General features: G+C 25.5%; 2 protein-coding genes and 1 long non-coding RNA gene across 4 annotated transcripts in view; 1 reads left to right on the top strand and 2 right to left on the bottom strand.

Moving 5' to 3' along the window:
* The window catches only part of LOC102673077 (putative inorganic phosphate cotransporter), a 7,899-nt gene extending 3,422 nt beyond the window's left edge, over positions 1–4,477 (bottom strand). The window contains exons 1-3 of one of the 2 annotated variants that reach the window (XM_006619626.2): positions 4,115–4,477; positions 2,763–2,915; positions 2,549–2,659 (exon numbers count right to left, since the gene is read on the bottom strand). In XM_006619626.2, coding sequence (XP_006619689.1) covers positions 2,549–2,573 — 25 coding nt within the window. In that variant the 5' untranslated portion in view covers positions 2,574–2,659; positions 2,763–2,915; positions 4,115–4,477. The remainder of the gene's footprint in view (positions 1–2,548; positions 2,660–2,762; positions 2,916–4,114) is intronic. The other variant, XM_031512388.1, reaches the window with a different exon arrangement.
* A 579-nt stretch (positions 4,478–5,056) lies between these two features.
* LOC102672858 (collagen alpha-1(I) chain-like) overlaps positions 5,057–13,990 on the bottom strand; it is a 9,824-nt gene continuing 890 nt past the window's right edge. Inside the window, exons 2-28 of the mRNA XM_006619624.2 lie at positions 13,520–13,573; positions 13,158–13,256; positions 12,154–12,194; positions 12,009–12,074; positions 11,823–11,936; positions 11,507–11,645; positions 11,318–11,442; positions 11,021–11,227; positions 10,650–10,748; positions 10,478–10,586; positions 10,123–10,310; positions 9,781–9,997; positions 9,620–9,708; positions 9,212–9,373; positions 8,965–9,126; positions 8,640–8,837; positions 8,412–8,556; positions 8,082–8,342; positions 7,860–7,993; positions 7,528–7,797; positions 7,201–7,416; positions 7,044–7,133; positions 6,527–6,908; positions 6,202–6,420; positions 5,927–6,099; positions 5,614–5,835; positions 5,057–5,537 (exon numbers count right to left, since the gene is read on the bottom strand). Coding sequence (XP_006619687.1) covers positions 5,391–5,537; positions 5,614–5,835; positions 5,927–6,099; positions 6,202–6,420; positions 6,527–6,908; positions 7,044–7,133; positions 7,201–7,416; positions 7,528–7,797; positions 7,860–7,993; positions 8,082–8,342; positions 8,412–8,556; positions 8,640–8,837; positions 8,965–9,126; positions 9,212–9,373; positions 9,620–9,708; positions 9,781–9,997; positions 10,123–10,310; positions 10,478–10,586; positions 10,650–10,748; positions 11,021–11,227; positions 11,318–11,442; positions 11,507–11,645; positions 11,823–11,936; positions 12,009–12,074; positions 12,154–12,194; positions 13,158–13,256; positions 13,520–13,573 — 4,328 coding nt within the window. The 3' untranslated portion in view covers positions 5,057–5,390. The remainder of the gene's footprint in view (positions 5,538–5,613; positions 5,836–5,926; positions 6,100–6,201; positions 6,421–6,526; positions 6,909–7,043; positions 7,134–7,200; positions 7,417–7,527; positions 7,798–7,859; positions 7,994–8,081; positions 8,343–8,411; positions 8,557–8,639; positions 8,838–8,964; positions 9,127–9,211; positions 9,374–9,619; positions 9,709–9,780; positions 9,998–10,122; positions 10,311–10,477; positions 10,587–10,649; positions 10,749–11,020; positions 11,228–11,317; positions 11,443–11,506; positions 11,646–11,822; positions 11,937–12,008; positions 12,075–12,153; positions 12,195–13,157; positions 13,257–13,519; positions 13,574–13,990) is intronic.
* LOC116186104 lies at positions 10,912–11,757 on the top strand. The gene is made up of 2 exons (XR_004151044.1): positions 10,912–11,219; positions 11,329–11,757. It is a non-coding gene; the product is annotated as an uncharacterized LOC116186104 (long non-coding RNA).

Genomic DNA, 13,990 nt, shown 5'->3' with positions numbered 1-13,990 from the left:
TTTAGATTGATAATTTTAATAAAATTTATAGTTAAGTTTCAATGAAATAAAAAAAAGTTTAATACATTTCTTAGAAAAATGCATATATGCATTTGTTTACAATTAAAGTTCCATTTATAAAACATAGATTGATTATTCGATCATTCACGATGTCATATTATATGTTGGCATTGGTTTCAACTCGTCGAAGGTGATATAAACATTTTACAAACGTGCAATAACGCACGTTCTATCTATTTACGAACCATAAAATTAAATATTACTTATATGCCCTACATTTTTCAAAAAAATAAGTAATAAAAATTATATTTTTAAGTAAATTTTTATTCTTATTTAAACTTTTGTACTTGAATATAACATATGATTCATAATAGCGAAACCTTGATCTAGGTAAATTAAACTATGCAAACTAAATATATTATATAAATGTAAACATGTATTATTCACATGTACTAGTCACATGTAATAATCATTTAACATATAAAATATGATTTTGCTTACAATTAAAGTGTCAAATAGCGAAATAAAATATATTGCAGTGAAAAATAGATAAAAATAAAAATTAATTATGTTTAGTTATTCATTTATGAACTTTTCATTTTCTTGATTTAACTGAAATGAACTTATAGGAATTCTGCGAAATGAACGTCAACGTTATCTCTAACATGTGATGATATCGCAAATCAACAATGAATCATTAATGAAAAAATAAAATTTTTATATTTTTTATTATATAATTATATAGCTATTATTTTGTTTTTTTATATTAATTTCTTTGATATTAAAGTTACACAAATTGATAAATAAAAAAATATTTTAGGAACATTATATGATTTATATAATTAATGTTATTATAAAAAGAAAATAATTTTTATTAATTGCATACAAAATATAATAATATAAACTTAATTGAATATAGTAGACAATTTAATAATATAAATTGTAATAATACAAACTAGAATATAATAGAAATTAAATTTAATTGAAATATTATATAATAGATTCGGAATGATATCGGATTAATAAATATAACAAATGAATATTTACATGATGCCACCAACTTAACAATTCGCTTACAATTTCTAAATATATATTTTAGCTTACATAGCAAAATAGTAGAAGAGATCATTGAAATATCATACGTTCGGAGAATAAATGGCATTGAACCAATAAATATAGAACTGACTGCTTGTATGATGCCAATAATCAGCGTTTAATAATTCGCTTACATGCAGTTTTTAAGTATTTTAACTTGTATATAAAACTCGAACACAAATTATTTCTATTATATATATATGAATAATTGAAATCTATTTCAAATCCTTGAAGTACGATAATATTAAAAATATTTTTATGTATATCTCCAAAACTAAAATTGTGCGGCATATATAAAAATAATTGCTCATAATATTGAATAATATATCTCAAAGATATTGAAATTAATGGAATATGCATTTTTGTATATCATTATTGGTTTTCACATTATTCTTATCGTTATATGTTAAAATGAAATATTAAGTAAAAATTGTACGAGAATGAATTTATTTTATTATAAGCTACAACAATAGAATATTAATGTATATATTTATATCTCTGCATGTAATAATATTTAATTGAAAAATTAATCTTCGTATTTAACTTTCAATAAAATTCAGTTAAACTAGCACTTATGAATTTATTACGAATAAGTTATAATATCTTTTCTGTATATTTAAGAGCAATATTATTCATATAGATAAAACTAGAAAGAAATATATAAGAATATATATATATATTTACAGGTTATATTATATGACTAAAATATATGCATAATCTATTTCCGATATTTATACTTGAAACATATATATATATATATTTACAAAAGATTGCACTAAAATGAATCACATGAATCAAAGTATATTTAAAATATATATAAATAATTAAAAAATTACTAAATAGAAACAAAAATTCTAATATACAATTCTATATACAAAATCAATATTTATTTAATTCTAATTTTACAAGATAACAAGCATTGTTTCATTCATTAAAATAGCATGTAATGCATAATAATTGATCAATTTTAACAATCGATATATGATGAATTAATAATAATTTATTTTATTATAGAAATATATTTACGGATTATTATTATTATTATTATTATTTTGATCAAAATATGATAAATTTTAAATAAGTATAAAAATTTAATTTTCATTTTTTAAAGAATGAATAAAATTCTATAGAGATATATAAAGAGATATAAAATTCTATAGAGATATATAAAGAAATTTAATTCTTTTCAAAATTCAATTTGATTTTAATTACTAAAATAATTGTATTTATGTGTATGTATTTCTATCAATGCGAAATAAGAAATATATTTTTCTTAATATATTTAATATCTTAAATATTTTATTGAATTTTTCAAATTATTAAATATAAAGATATAATAATAATTATATTAAATATAAATTAGAAATTAACAAATCGAAAAAATCAGAAAATAGAAAAAAATAAGCATTTAAGCATTTTAAAGTATTGCATTTTCATATTGCAAAATACTTACCATTAAATTTCCGGAAGAGAGACATTTTGTTGCTTATTATATATTGATCAGTTATGTATTATATTGATCAGTTATATGGGAGCGTCAAATCGATATTTTAAATTTTTTAAACTAGAAACAGTATTTATTAATAAAATTGATTGCTATTAATAATACTTTTAATCATTATCAATAACTGATAAAAAATATTTTATTTAGTTAATTTAGATAATACCTCAGAATTATAACATCACTGTTAATTAAAATAAATTGGATAAATTGTTTATTAATATTATGTCATTCTTTCGTAAATTCGAAATGCGAAATAACCAGATAATAGATATTTTTTATCTAGTTGACTTCGAAATTGTGTATTTTCCTGAAGACACTGAAAAAAGATACCAGATTATCGCTATATCTGAATTCTATATTTAATACGCAATAATAGAATTACACAAAATTTTATAATAACGCATATTATATACATATAAAATAAAAAATATGACAACAATATATAAATATATCATTATCAGATCTATTATCTATAATTTCTTGTAATCTAATTAAAATTAATAAGATGATAATATATAATATACACTTATAAAAAATTTTATCATTTCTATATTATTATTAATATCATTCTTATAATATTTAGATAATATATTTCATGAATTTATTACATATTATACATACTAAATGTATATATAAATTAATAAAATTTATATCTAATTAAATGTAATATAAAAATTAAGTTACATGATAAAAGAAATACTTAGATATTAAATAAAGAATATTTTATTAGAATATATTTTATTATTGATTTTTAATCATCTTTTAACTTTATAATTATATTATAATTATATATATGGATACAAGAAATAAAAATAATATATGAAATATATTATTGAAAACGATATTAAAAGTTAAAAATTCCGGAATTAAATTACTGTCGATTTTTAATAAAATATTAATAAATTGTAAATAATATGTTGCAAAAATTTAATTTTTTTAATTCAAAGAAAATTAATAAATTTTAACTAAAATTTATTTGTAATATTCAAATTACTTATCAAATCTAATTAAGGTTTTTTTTCTACTATCTTATTTTAAATTTTAAGAAAAAATTCAATTCATTAAATTTAATGAAATAATTTTTTTGTTTGTGCAAAAAATTTTATGCAAAAATATTTTCGTATTATTACGATCGAGTATATATCGAGGAATTAAAATATAAATTAATCACAATATTTTATATATATTTTTATAATTAAACAGTTAAAACAGTTTAATTCCAATTAATTGGAATTTAAAAAGAAAAGAATATTATGTACTAAAACATGATTCAGCAAAATTTTTTTCTTCAAAATTAATATAATTTTTTTAGTTTTAATTGTAAAAATGTAAATGTTGAATTATAATCAAAATAAAATTGAAATATTAATATTCAATATATTAATATATAAAAATTTATATTTTATATATTTCTGTCATTTAATAAATTCATATACTAATATACATCGAATAATTTTAATATGAATTCCTGAAAAAAAAAAAGAATAAAAATGTATTTATAAACTATATACTTACATCATTCCTTTCATTTATTGCATGATGTTCAATGAGACTAACCTATTTCCATGTATCTTTTTTAAGATTCAAGATTGTGGAACAAAGAATAATATCCCGCCAATTTGTCGATCAGTACTTAGAAAAATTATCCTTTCTCAATATAGGTTTTATATTAAAATAAAAAATTAAACACTTTTTTACACATCCATATAACGAATTTTGCACAAAATATAATAGAATTATTTATTATTAATAACACTAAATCACAATAAAACGCAATATTGTAGAACGATCAAATTATTATACATAAACCACAAGTGTTACGACAAACGACAAACGTGACTAAAACTTAGTCAGTCACTGAACGGCGCTACCTTTTTTTAGTTTTCAATTCGCGCTTCTTTTCCCCTACCTAATCACCTGTTGAATGTATGAGTATGTACTTACATGTATCTATACATATAAATGAACTGAACGGATAAAGATAACCATTCTTTTATTAAATGTTCGCACCATTTCCATGTATCTACGTATTGTTCAATATACGTAATCGTAAATGTCAATTAATGAATATTGTTAAATTATATAGATTAAAAAAATAAACTTAATATCAATCAATGATATTTTACTATCATATTTACTATCATATAATATATATTTTTAGAATTCTATTATCAATTATAAATAAAAACAAAATTATCAATTTTAGAAGAAATAAAAAAATTACAGAAATTGAATAAAAATTGAATAAATTTTATAAATATTATATATAAAATTTAATGCTTAAGTATATCTTATTTATTTTATATTTTATTAATTACATATATAATACATATTTTACTTGTTTTATTAAAATTACAAAATCTTAATTAAATATTAATAAATTGAAATAATAATAATAAATGATAATATATATATATATATATATAATTAAAAATAATTTGATTATATAAAATAAACTATTTTTGTAATTATTTAATATTTATTAACTATTTTACATATACAGTTATATGCTAGTTACAATACATGTATATGTATTTTAAAGCTATTGGAAGACCTTTATGCATTAAACTTACAAATAAAGAAATTTAGCTATTGTTAAAATTTTGAATTATTATTAATATGTTTATCATATAAAATTATATTCATCATAATAATATGATCTAATTTATGAAAAAAATAAAAAAAGAAATTCAAATTATAAACTATGTATGTACATATATGAAAATACTAAAATAAAAAATTTTAATTATGTAATAATAGCATAGAAAAATATTTTTAAAATTTTAATCTATTATTCATAACAAACATTTCCAATTTCAATATAAAAGCTTTGATTAGGTTTTCCAATATCTCGTAAGGCCACATCTATAATAGGCAATCTAATAGTTTTATCAGTTTGATATGAAATTATTGTCTTGCCCCATTTTCCATTATGTATCTGAAAAAACATTAATATTATAAAAGTTTAATGTTTAAATATTTTGCAAAATTAATTCAAATATTTTAAAACTTACTCTACATTCATCAATTATCATTTCATATCTTAAGCGTTGATTTCCACGTGGTGTTAATTCAGCATCATTCCAAGTTAAAAATTTCATACCCTTTCTATATGTTTTTCTTTCAGAATCAAAATAGCCTATACTATTTTTACAATGATATGTTATATTTTGATATGCATTTTTTGATAGAAGTTGCAGAAAACCAATTTGATTACTATCTGCTTTATATGTAATCTGAATATTACATATTAAAAATGAAAAGTAAAAATAATTTGTTTCATTTATATTTATATTCTTCTTATATAAATTCAATAAAAAGTGTTACCTTCATTCCATTCTCTATTTCACTTAACCAAGTTTCCGGTTGATCAGTGATATGTATAATTTCTGGTGAATGTACTGGATTTGGTAATAAACATGTTGCACGTTTTTTGGCATCACAATACACTAAAATTGCATCTCTTGCATCACCTTCATTGGGATCAATCCAATATTCTCCTAAAATGGAAAGATATTTTTAATAAATATATTAATATTCTGTGAATTATTTGATAATTTTAATTTCAATAAATAATTATTTTACAATTTATATGAACTAACCAGAAAGTTTATTAGGATAAGCACTATAAAGATCTCTACAAGTTTTGGCTGGTGAATTTTTTTCACCATCTGGTTTTATAAATTTTTGAAATGATGATTTTAGTTGTTTATATGCTTTTTGAATTAGTTCTTGCCTTTCTTGTTCTGTCATGTCTTGACTAAACATTCTAGGTGGTTCATCACCAATTAATGGATCTGGTCCTTTAATTTGGCCTTGTCCTATTCATATAAAGATTAATGTAATGGTTTAATAATTCTAATATTAATTATTTTTATATAATTATTCTTTTCTGATGTATACAGAAATATAATATATAATAATTACCTAGAAGAGCAGCTAAAGAAGCAGCATCATATCCTAATCCAAGTTCACCAGGTGGACCTGGAGGACCTGGTGGACCAGGTGAACCTGGTGGTCCATGACGACCTTCATCTCCTGGAGGACCTTTTGGTCCTGGATTGCCAATTAATCCAATTGGTCCAGGATTACCATCTCGTCCTGGACTCCCTCTAGGTCCAGGTTCACCATCTTTACCAGGTAGTCCAGGAAGTCCAGGTATTCCTTTTTCTCCTGGTGGACCAGTAGGTCCAGGTAGGCCTTGTAAACCAGTAAATCCTCTATGACCTTTTAAACCTTTTTGTCCTTCTTCGCCACGTTCACCTTTAGGGCCTTGTAGTCCAATAGGTCCTGGTTTTCCTCTAAGTCCCTAATTAAAAAAATTAATTTTTCTTTTTATAATATTTATTTTAAAATCACAATAAAAATAAATATAAATATACATAATTTCGAAGTACTATATAGATTGCTATATATATCATTAATAAAAATGATAAAAACTAACTTGTTGTCCCTCTACACCTTGTGGTCCTGTTTCTCCTTTTGATCCTCTTTCTCCTGGTGATCCTGGAGGACCTGCTTGACCAGGAGGTCCCTATTTATCAAAATATAAATTTTCATTTTACATTATTTTCAATTTATATAATGTGATTATAACTTACAGGTAAACCTGGAGAACCTGGTAATCCCGTTTGACCTACTGCTCCAGGTGGTCCTTTATCTCCAGGACGACCTGCTATTCCAGGTGGTCCAGGTTTACCACTAGATCCTTCTGCCCCAATTTCTCCTGGTGGTCCAGGTGGTCCAATTGGTCCAATTTGCCCTAAAAGTCCAGGTGGACCTTCTGGTCCTGGTTTTCCAGGTACACCAGATTCACCCTATTATATTATATTGATTACAATATAAATAAATTCTAATATATATATCTATAATTCAGAATAAAATTGAATAATTATGTTTTATAAAATTAAAATTTTAATCAAACTTACAGGTGCTCCTCGTATTCCTCTAGCACCTATTGGTCCAGAAGGACCTGGTAAACCAGGTAATCCTCTCTCACCAGGAGAACCTTGAGGACCTTGAGGACCAGGAATACCTGGAGGACCTTGAGAACCACTTTCACCTTTGTTTCCATCTGTACCAGGTAAACCTGGATTTCCAATTGGTCCAGGATTTCCAGGTCGTCCTGCTTCTCCAGTATTACCTTTACTACCTGGCAATCCAGATGGTCCTAGTGGTCCTATTGCACCTGGTGGACCCTATAAAAATTTTAAATTATAAAATTAAATTGATATTGTATATCAGCAAAGAAAAAACATACTGGTGCACCAATGTTTCCCGGTACTCCTGGTGGTCCTATAATACCAGCTTCTCCTCTAGCACCTGGTTCACCTCGTATTCCTTTAGATCCAGTCAAACCAATTGAACCCTGTGGTCCAGTTTCACCTGGATTACCTATAAGTTTTATATTAATAGTTTACTTGCTTGTAAAATATAAAATTTGATTTTGAATATTTTATGTGCATTACATATTATTTATTACCAGGTGGACCAGGATTTCCTTGATCTCCCTTTAAACCTGGATAACCACGATCGCCTTTTAATCCTGGTAAACCAATAAGTCCTTGAGGTCCTGGGAAACCTTGTAATCCTTGAAGTCCTTGAGGTCCTCTCTCTCCTAGATTGCCAGGAGCACCTATCTCTCCTGGAGGACCAGGTAAACCAGGATCACCTCGTTCTGCTGGTTCACCTGGTGGTCCCGGTGGACCAATTTGACCTTGAGGTCCACGTTCTCCAATCCGTCCTATAAAAATATACTAACATTATATACTTCTTCAAAATAATAAATACATTTTTTTCTATGATATACAACCTGGAGGTCCTTCAAGACCTATTGGTCCAGTAGGTCCCCTTTCTCCTTTTGGACCAGATTCTCCTGGAGCTCCTCGTAAACCAGGCAATCCTACTAATCCGGATGGTCCTGAAATTCCTTTATCTCCTTTAACTCCAGGTAATCCCTAAAAAAGATATTTATTTTATATACATTTTAGATAATTATTAAAATTTTAGTAAATATATGAAGAAATCAAAAGATATATACAGGAGGACCATCTAATCCTTGTACTCCAGGTTCTCCTCTTGGTCCCATTAATCCTGGCCCTCCTGCAGCACCTCTTTCTCCAGGAAAGCCGCGTTCACCTCTATTTCCAGGTATACCTGGTGAACCAGGTGGTCCTTGAACACCTGGTTCTCCATCTTTTCCTGGCGTTCCCGCATTTCCAGTTGCACCTGGAAAACCCTAATTACATCAAATTATGTAATAAAATTATATTGTTTCTTTGTTTATTATTTTTACATATGTTTTAAATATTTTATTTATTAATTTTTTCAAAAGTATGTTTCTATATTTTTAATATAAAATATACCTGAAAACCTCTAGGACCTGGAGATCCTGGAGGTCCTCGTTCACCATCTGCTCCTGATGGTCCAGGTGAACCTTGTGGTCCTGGTGCTCCTTCTTTTCCTGTATCACCTCTGGGACCAGATGGTCCAGGATTTCCAGGTTCACCAGCTTTTCCAGGCTCGCCCTTTTAATGAACATAAAAATAATTTTTTTCAGATATCTAATATTAAAGACAAAAATAAAATGATAAATATAAATATTATTAATACTGGATATCCTTTTTCTCCTGGAAGACCTAGTGGGCCAGGCAGACCTTGTAAGCCAGGTGGACCTTGTTCTCCAGGTTTTCCATCAGCTCCTTGGATTCCTCGTTCTCCTGGATTACCTGGCTTTCCAGGTGCACCAGGACGACCCATTAATCCACGTGTACCCTATAATATAATGTTATATTTCATATTTTTTAATATAAAAAATTATAAATATATCTAATAAGCCTGTATATATCTAATGTATATATGTTTAATATATATATGTAAACATACATATGTATATATGAATACGAATATTTTTAAAGAAAAGAAAGATAAATTTATTCTAAAAATAGATTTAAAAATCAATAAATAAAAAAAATTAAATTTAGTAATAAAACATTTTCAAATGTGTATATTTATTAAAACCTGTAATCCAGGTGATCCTGGGCGACCGGGATCTCCTATAGCTCCTTTTGGTCCTATTGGACCAATGGGTCCACGATCTCCAGATTGACCTATAATATAATAATAATAATATAAAATATCATAGTCGTGACAAAATTATCATAACAATTCTGATAACATACCTTTTGATCCCATTGGTCCATCAGGACCTGGAAGACCTGGTGCTCCTGGTGCTCCACGTTCTCCAGTTGGACCGGGCGTACCGATAGGTCCGCGCATTCCTCTTTTTCCTCGTTTTCCTTCATTTCCAGGAGGTCCAGGTAATCCACGCGGACCTGGAATTCCTGAATCACCCTTAACTCCACTGTCACCTTTAAATCCTCTTTCACCAGGAAATCCCTATATATAAAAAAAGCTGCTTAATGTATTTAATAAATCTACATTCATCTAAATTTGGATTACATTATCGTTTTATAGATAGAACTTGTAGCAATAACATATGAAAATAAAAGAACAATATTTACAGGCATGCCTTTTGCTCCTGGAATACCAGGATTGCCAGGTATTCCAGGTTGTCCTCGAGCTCCAGGAAAACCTGGAGCACCAACTAAACCAGATGCTCCTGTACTTCCTTTTTCTCCAGATATTCCATCTTTTCCTTGAGGTCCTTGTGGTCCTGATTCACCAGGTTGACCAGGACGACCAGTTTCACCTATGCATAAAGAAAAAATTTGATTCAGATTCTACATACATATACATAATTCTTAAATCCTACATTCTATAGAAAAATTTTATTGAATACTTTGTTAATCATTTCGTTTTCACTATAGATATACAGATTATAATAAATATTAATTATTTAAAATATGTGAAAAATACCTCGAGGGCCTTGTATGCCTTGACTTCCTTTTGGTCCTTGTGCTCCTTGATCTCCTTTTATACCTGGATTACCCGGAAAACCAGGAGAACCTGGTTTACCTACTGCACCCTATAACAATTATTTTTATATTACATTCACAAATCTTATATTTATCTTTGTTATTTTACTTACAGGTTGTCCAGGTGGACCAGAAATTCCATCTACTCCTCTAATTCCTGGAGGTCCTGGAGGACCTTCTCTACCTCTTTCACCACGTGGACCTGCAGGACCCTATTATATATTTCATAGATTTTTTCTTAAAATTTTTCTATACAATAAATTTTCTATTCAGATTAAATAAGAATTAAAATACTAATAAATACTAGTACTAATAATAAATAATTAAAATGATTTAATGTATTACTATTTTATATTTATGTTTTAAATATTTTAGAAGCTATAATGCAATAATTTCGATATAATATAATAAATGGAAAGATATAAAAGCAATCTGGAAATATTGAAAATGTTAAAATATACAAACATTGGTATTCAATACTCACAATAGGACCTACAGGACCCATTGGTCCAGGCGCACCCATAGATCCTTTTTCACCAGATATACCTTGTTCTCCTTTCGCACCATCTAATCCTGGAAAACCGCGATGTCCTTTCATACCAGGAAGACCAGGTAGTCCTGGAAGACCTCTTGGACCGACTGGACCAACTGATCCTGGAGGACCAGGTTCTCCATCTTCACCGGTATTACCCTAATATCAATTTTAATCAACAATTTAACTATTAATTATATATAAATTATATTTTAATTATAATTATTTAATGATTTAATTAATACATACATCTTTTCCAGTTAGACCAGGTAATCCTCTTGGACCTGGGGCACCTGGAGGACCTGGAGTTCCAGGCTCGCCAGGTTCTCCTCGTACTCCTTGAAAGCCTTGTGGTCCAGATGGTCCAGGTGGACCTATTATATATTGAAAAGTACTATATAGTCATGTAACAATTAAAATTAAAATATAAATATTTACCTGGTGGACCACGGGGACCAATAGGACCTACTTGTGTTTGTAAATAAGCATCTGGACTATATAAAGGTGCTGCTGCTCCCGTCGGTCCTTTATCTTGACTTGCTTGAGATAAAGCTAATTGTTGATAATACATTGATACCTATTTATATTAATTTATTATTAAAAAATATGTTATATAATTATTCTATAAGCAATATAACATACAATATATTTTATAATACATAGGCACATACAATGATTCATAAAATTTTTTATTAAGTATACCATATAAATCTATAATTGGAATTAATATTAATTAATAATGTTAATTATTTACATCAGGTATAGGTCCTGGCGGTCCAGGTGGTCCTGGAATTCCCGGAGTGCCAGGTTGTCCTGGAAATCCAGTATCTCCCGGACGACCAATGTCTCCAGGTCTACCAGGCTCTCCCTAAGTTATGAAAATAATACTTGTTACTGAAATATTACTTATTATTTTTTTCATAAAAAGAATATTACTTACTCTTGGTCCAGGTACAGCAACAGCATTAATCATATTACTTTCACCAGGTACAATTTCAGTTGGTAACTAAGAATATAAATAAATTATTATTATACATATTTATAATTTTACATAATATATTTTAAATTTTATATTCGATACTTACTGGATTTCTTTCTGGAGTTGTACGCAGATCATCTCGAACTTCTATTGTGATGTATGATAACATATATATATTATATATTTGTAATATACAACGCTATTATTAAATTTAATATAGAAGAAAAGAACATTTTAATACAATACAAAAAATGCTTAAAATACAAATATACAAAAATATAAAATAAAGATTAAAAAGAGTGAATCTTATCTATTATTTTTTAGGATTAATAGATTATATATATATATTATCTAATTGATAAAACATGAAAAAATTTTTTAAAACGTAAATCAAGACATTTCAAATGAATCAATATTTAGAAAAAGAATTAATTATATGATTAATCAAATCATTATTTAAAATATTCGTAATAATATTGATAAGAATTACACCTGATACCAAATGAAACAATACATGATATTGTAAATTGAAAAATGAAAACATACAAAATTAAACAATTATTACAAACAAATCACTTGTTAATTATTATGAATACTTTGAAGTAATAATAAAGCCATAATATTATTACCTTTGATAAATATTTATATAACAAATTATTGATATCATTGCATTAATACTACAAACTAATAAAAGATAACTGTAAATGAAAACATAAGTCAAAAGTATATAATAAATATTCATGTTAGATTAAGTTTCATTTTTCAATATGTGCAATATGTTTTTATTATTTTTTGATAGTAAAACTTATTCTATAATATATAGAAAATATATTCTATAATATATAGAAAACTTATTCTTAATTTTCTAAATTAATTAATTAAGCATGCAAAATTTAATTTTTTAAATAAATTTTTAAAATGCTATGAAAAATATAAATATAATATATAAATGTATTCAAATTTTAATTTTTTTTTTTAATTTCTTTATATTTTTAAATATATGTCTTTTGTTATTTTGTTACTTTTTTTTATTATATATTATTAAATATAACATTTAATGGATTTTATATATTATTTGGGACGTAAATTTTACACAGAATCATCAAATACCTTGAATAAAAGATCGAATTGTTGTTTGTGCTGGTGAATCTGTAGACAATGCTGATCTATAAAAGGTTTGTAATGTTTCTGTCGGTAATCCACTCCTGCCTTTATGCAACATATAATTAAATTTGTTTTGTTTTATAATATTTTGTTTGAATTATTTATTAGGTTTTAATTTAATTATATCTAACTTTATATGTTCCAAGAATTCATATTTTTTTATCAAAATTGAAATATATTTTATATATATTTATATATATATTTATAATATATAATTTTTAAAAATTATATTACATATGCTTATTATTTTTATATAAATATTTTCCACAGAATATTTTCCATCAAATATATATGATATGTATACATACTTGCGGTATTAGACGTAACAGATGATGGTAGTGGAGTAGTTGTAGTTATAGTTTCTAAATATAAAAATATTATTAAAATATTAATCCATGTTTCATTTATATTTAAATTTTCAAAATAAATTTTTAAAGCAAAGTTTTATTCAAAAATTATATATAAAAATTCTATTTAATTTTTAACATTCTATTTAATTATAATGTCTTTTTTTACTTATCTTAAACATTACTTGTCTTATAATATTTTATAATATGTACATATATTTTATATATGAAATTTATAAATTTGATTTTAATAGAAAATAAATATTAATATTATATATACAAAATATAAATATATATTAAATTATGATAAATGATTTAATAAATATATAGAAAGATAGTAATACCGGAATACATTGAGATGAGTGTCGTTTAATAGAGTGCAATAAAAATTTTAATTGTTAATTTTTATCAATTAACGTAATTGATTAATTG

The sequence above is a fragment of the Apis dorsata genome, unplaced genomic scaffold (assembly GCF_000469605.1).
Source record: "Apis dorsata unplaced genomic scaffold, Apis dorsata 1.3 scaffold_429, whole genome shotgun sequence".
Lineage (NCBI taxonomy): Eukaryota > Metazoa > Arthropoda > Insecta > Hymenoptera > Apidae > Apis > Apis dorsata.
Note: the sequence above shows the minus strand (reverse complement) of the source record. Positions and strands in the feature narration are given on the sequence as shown.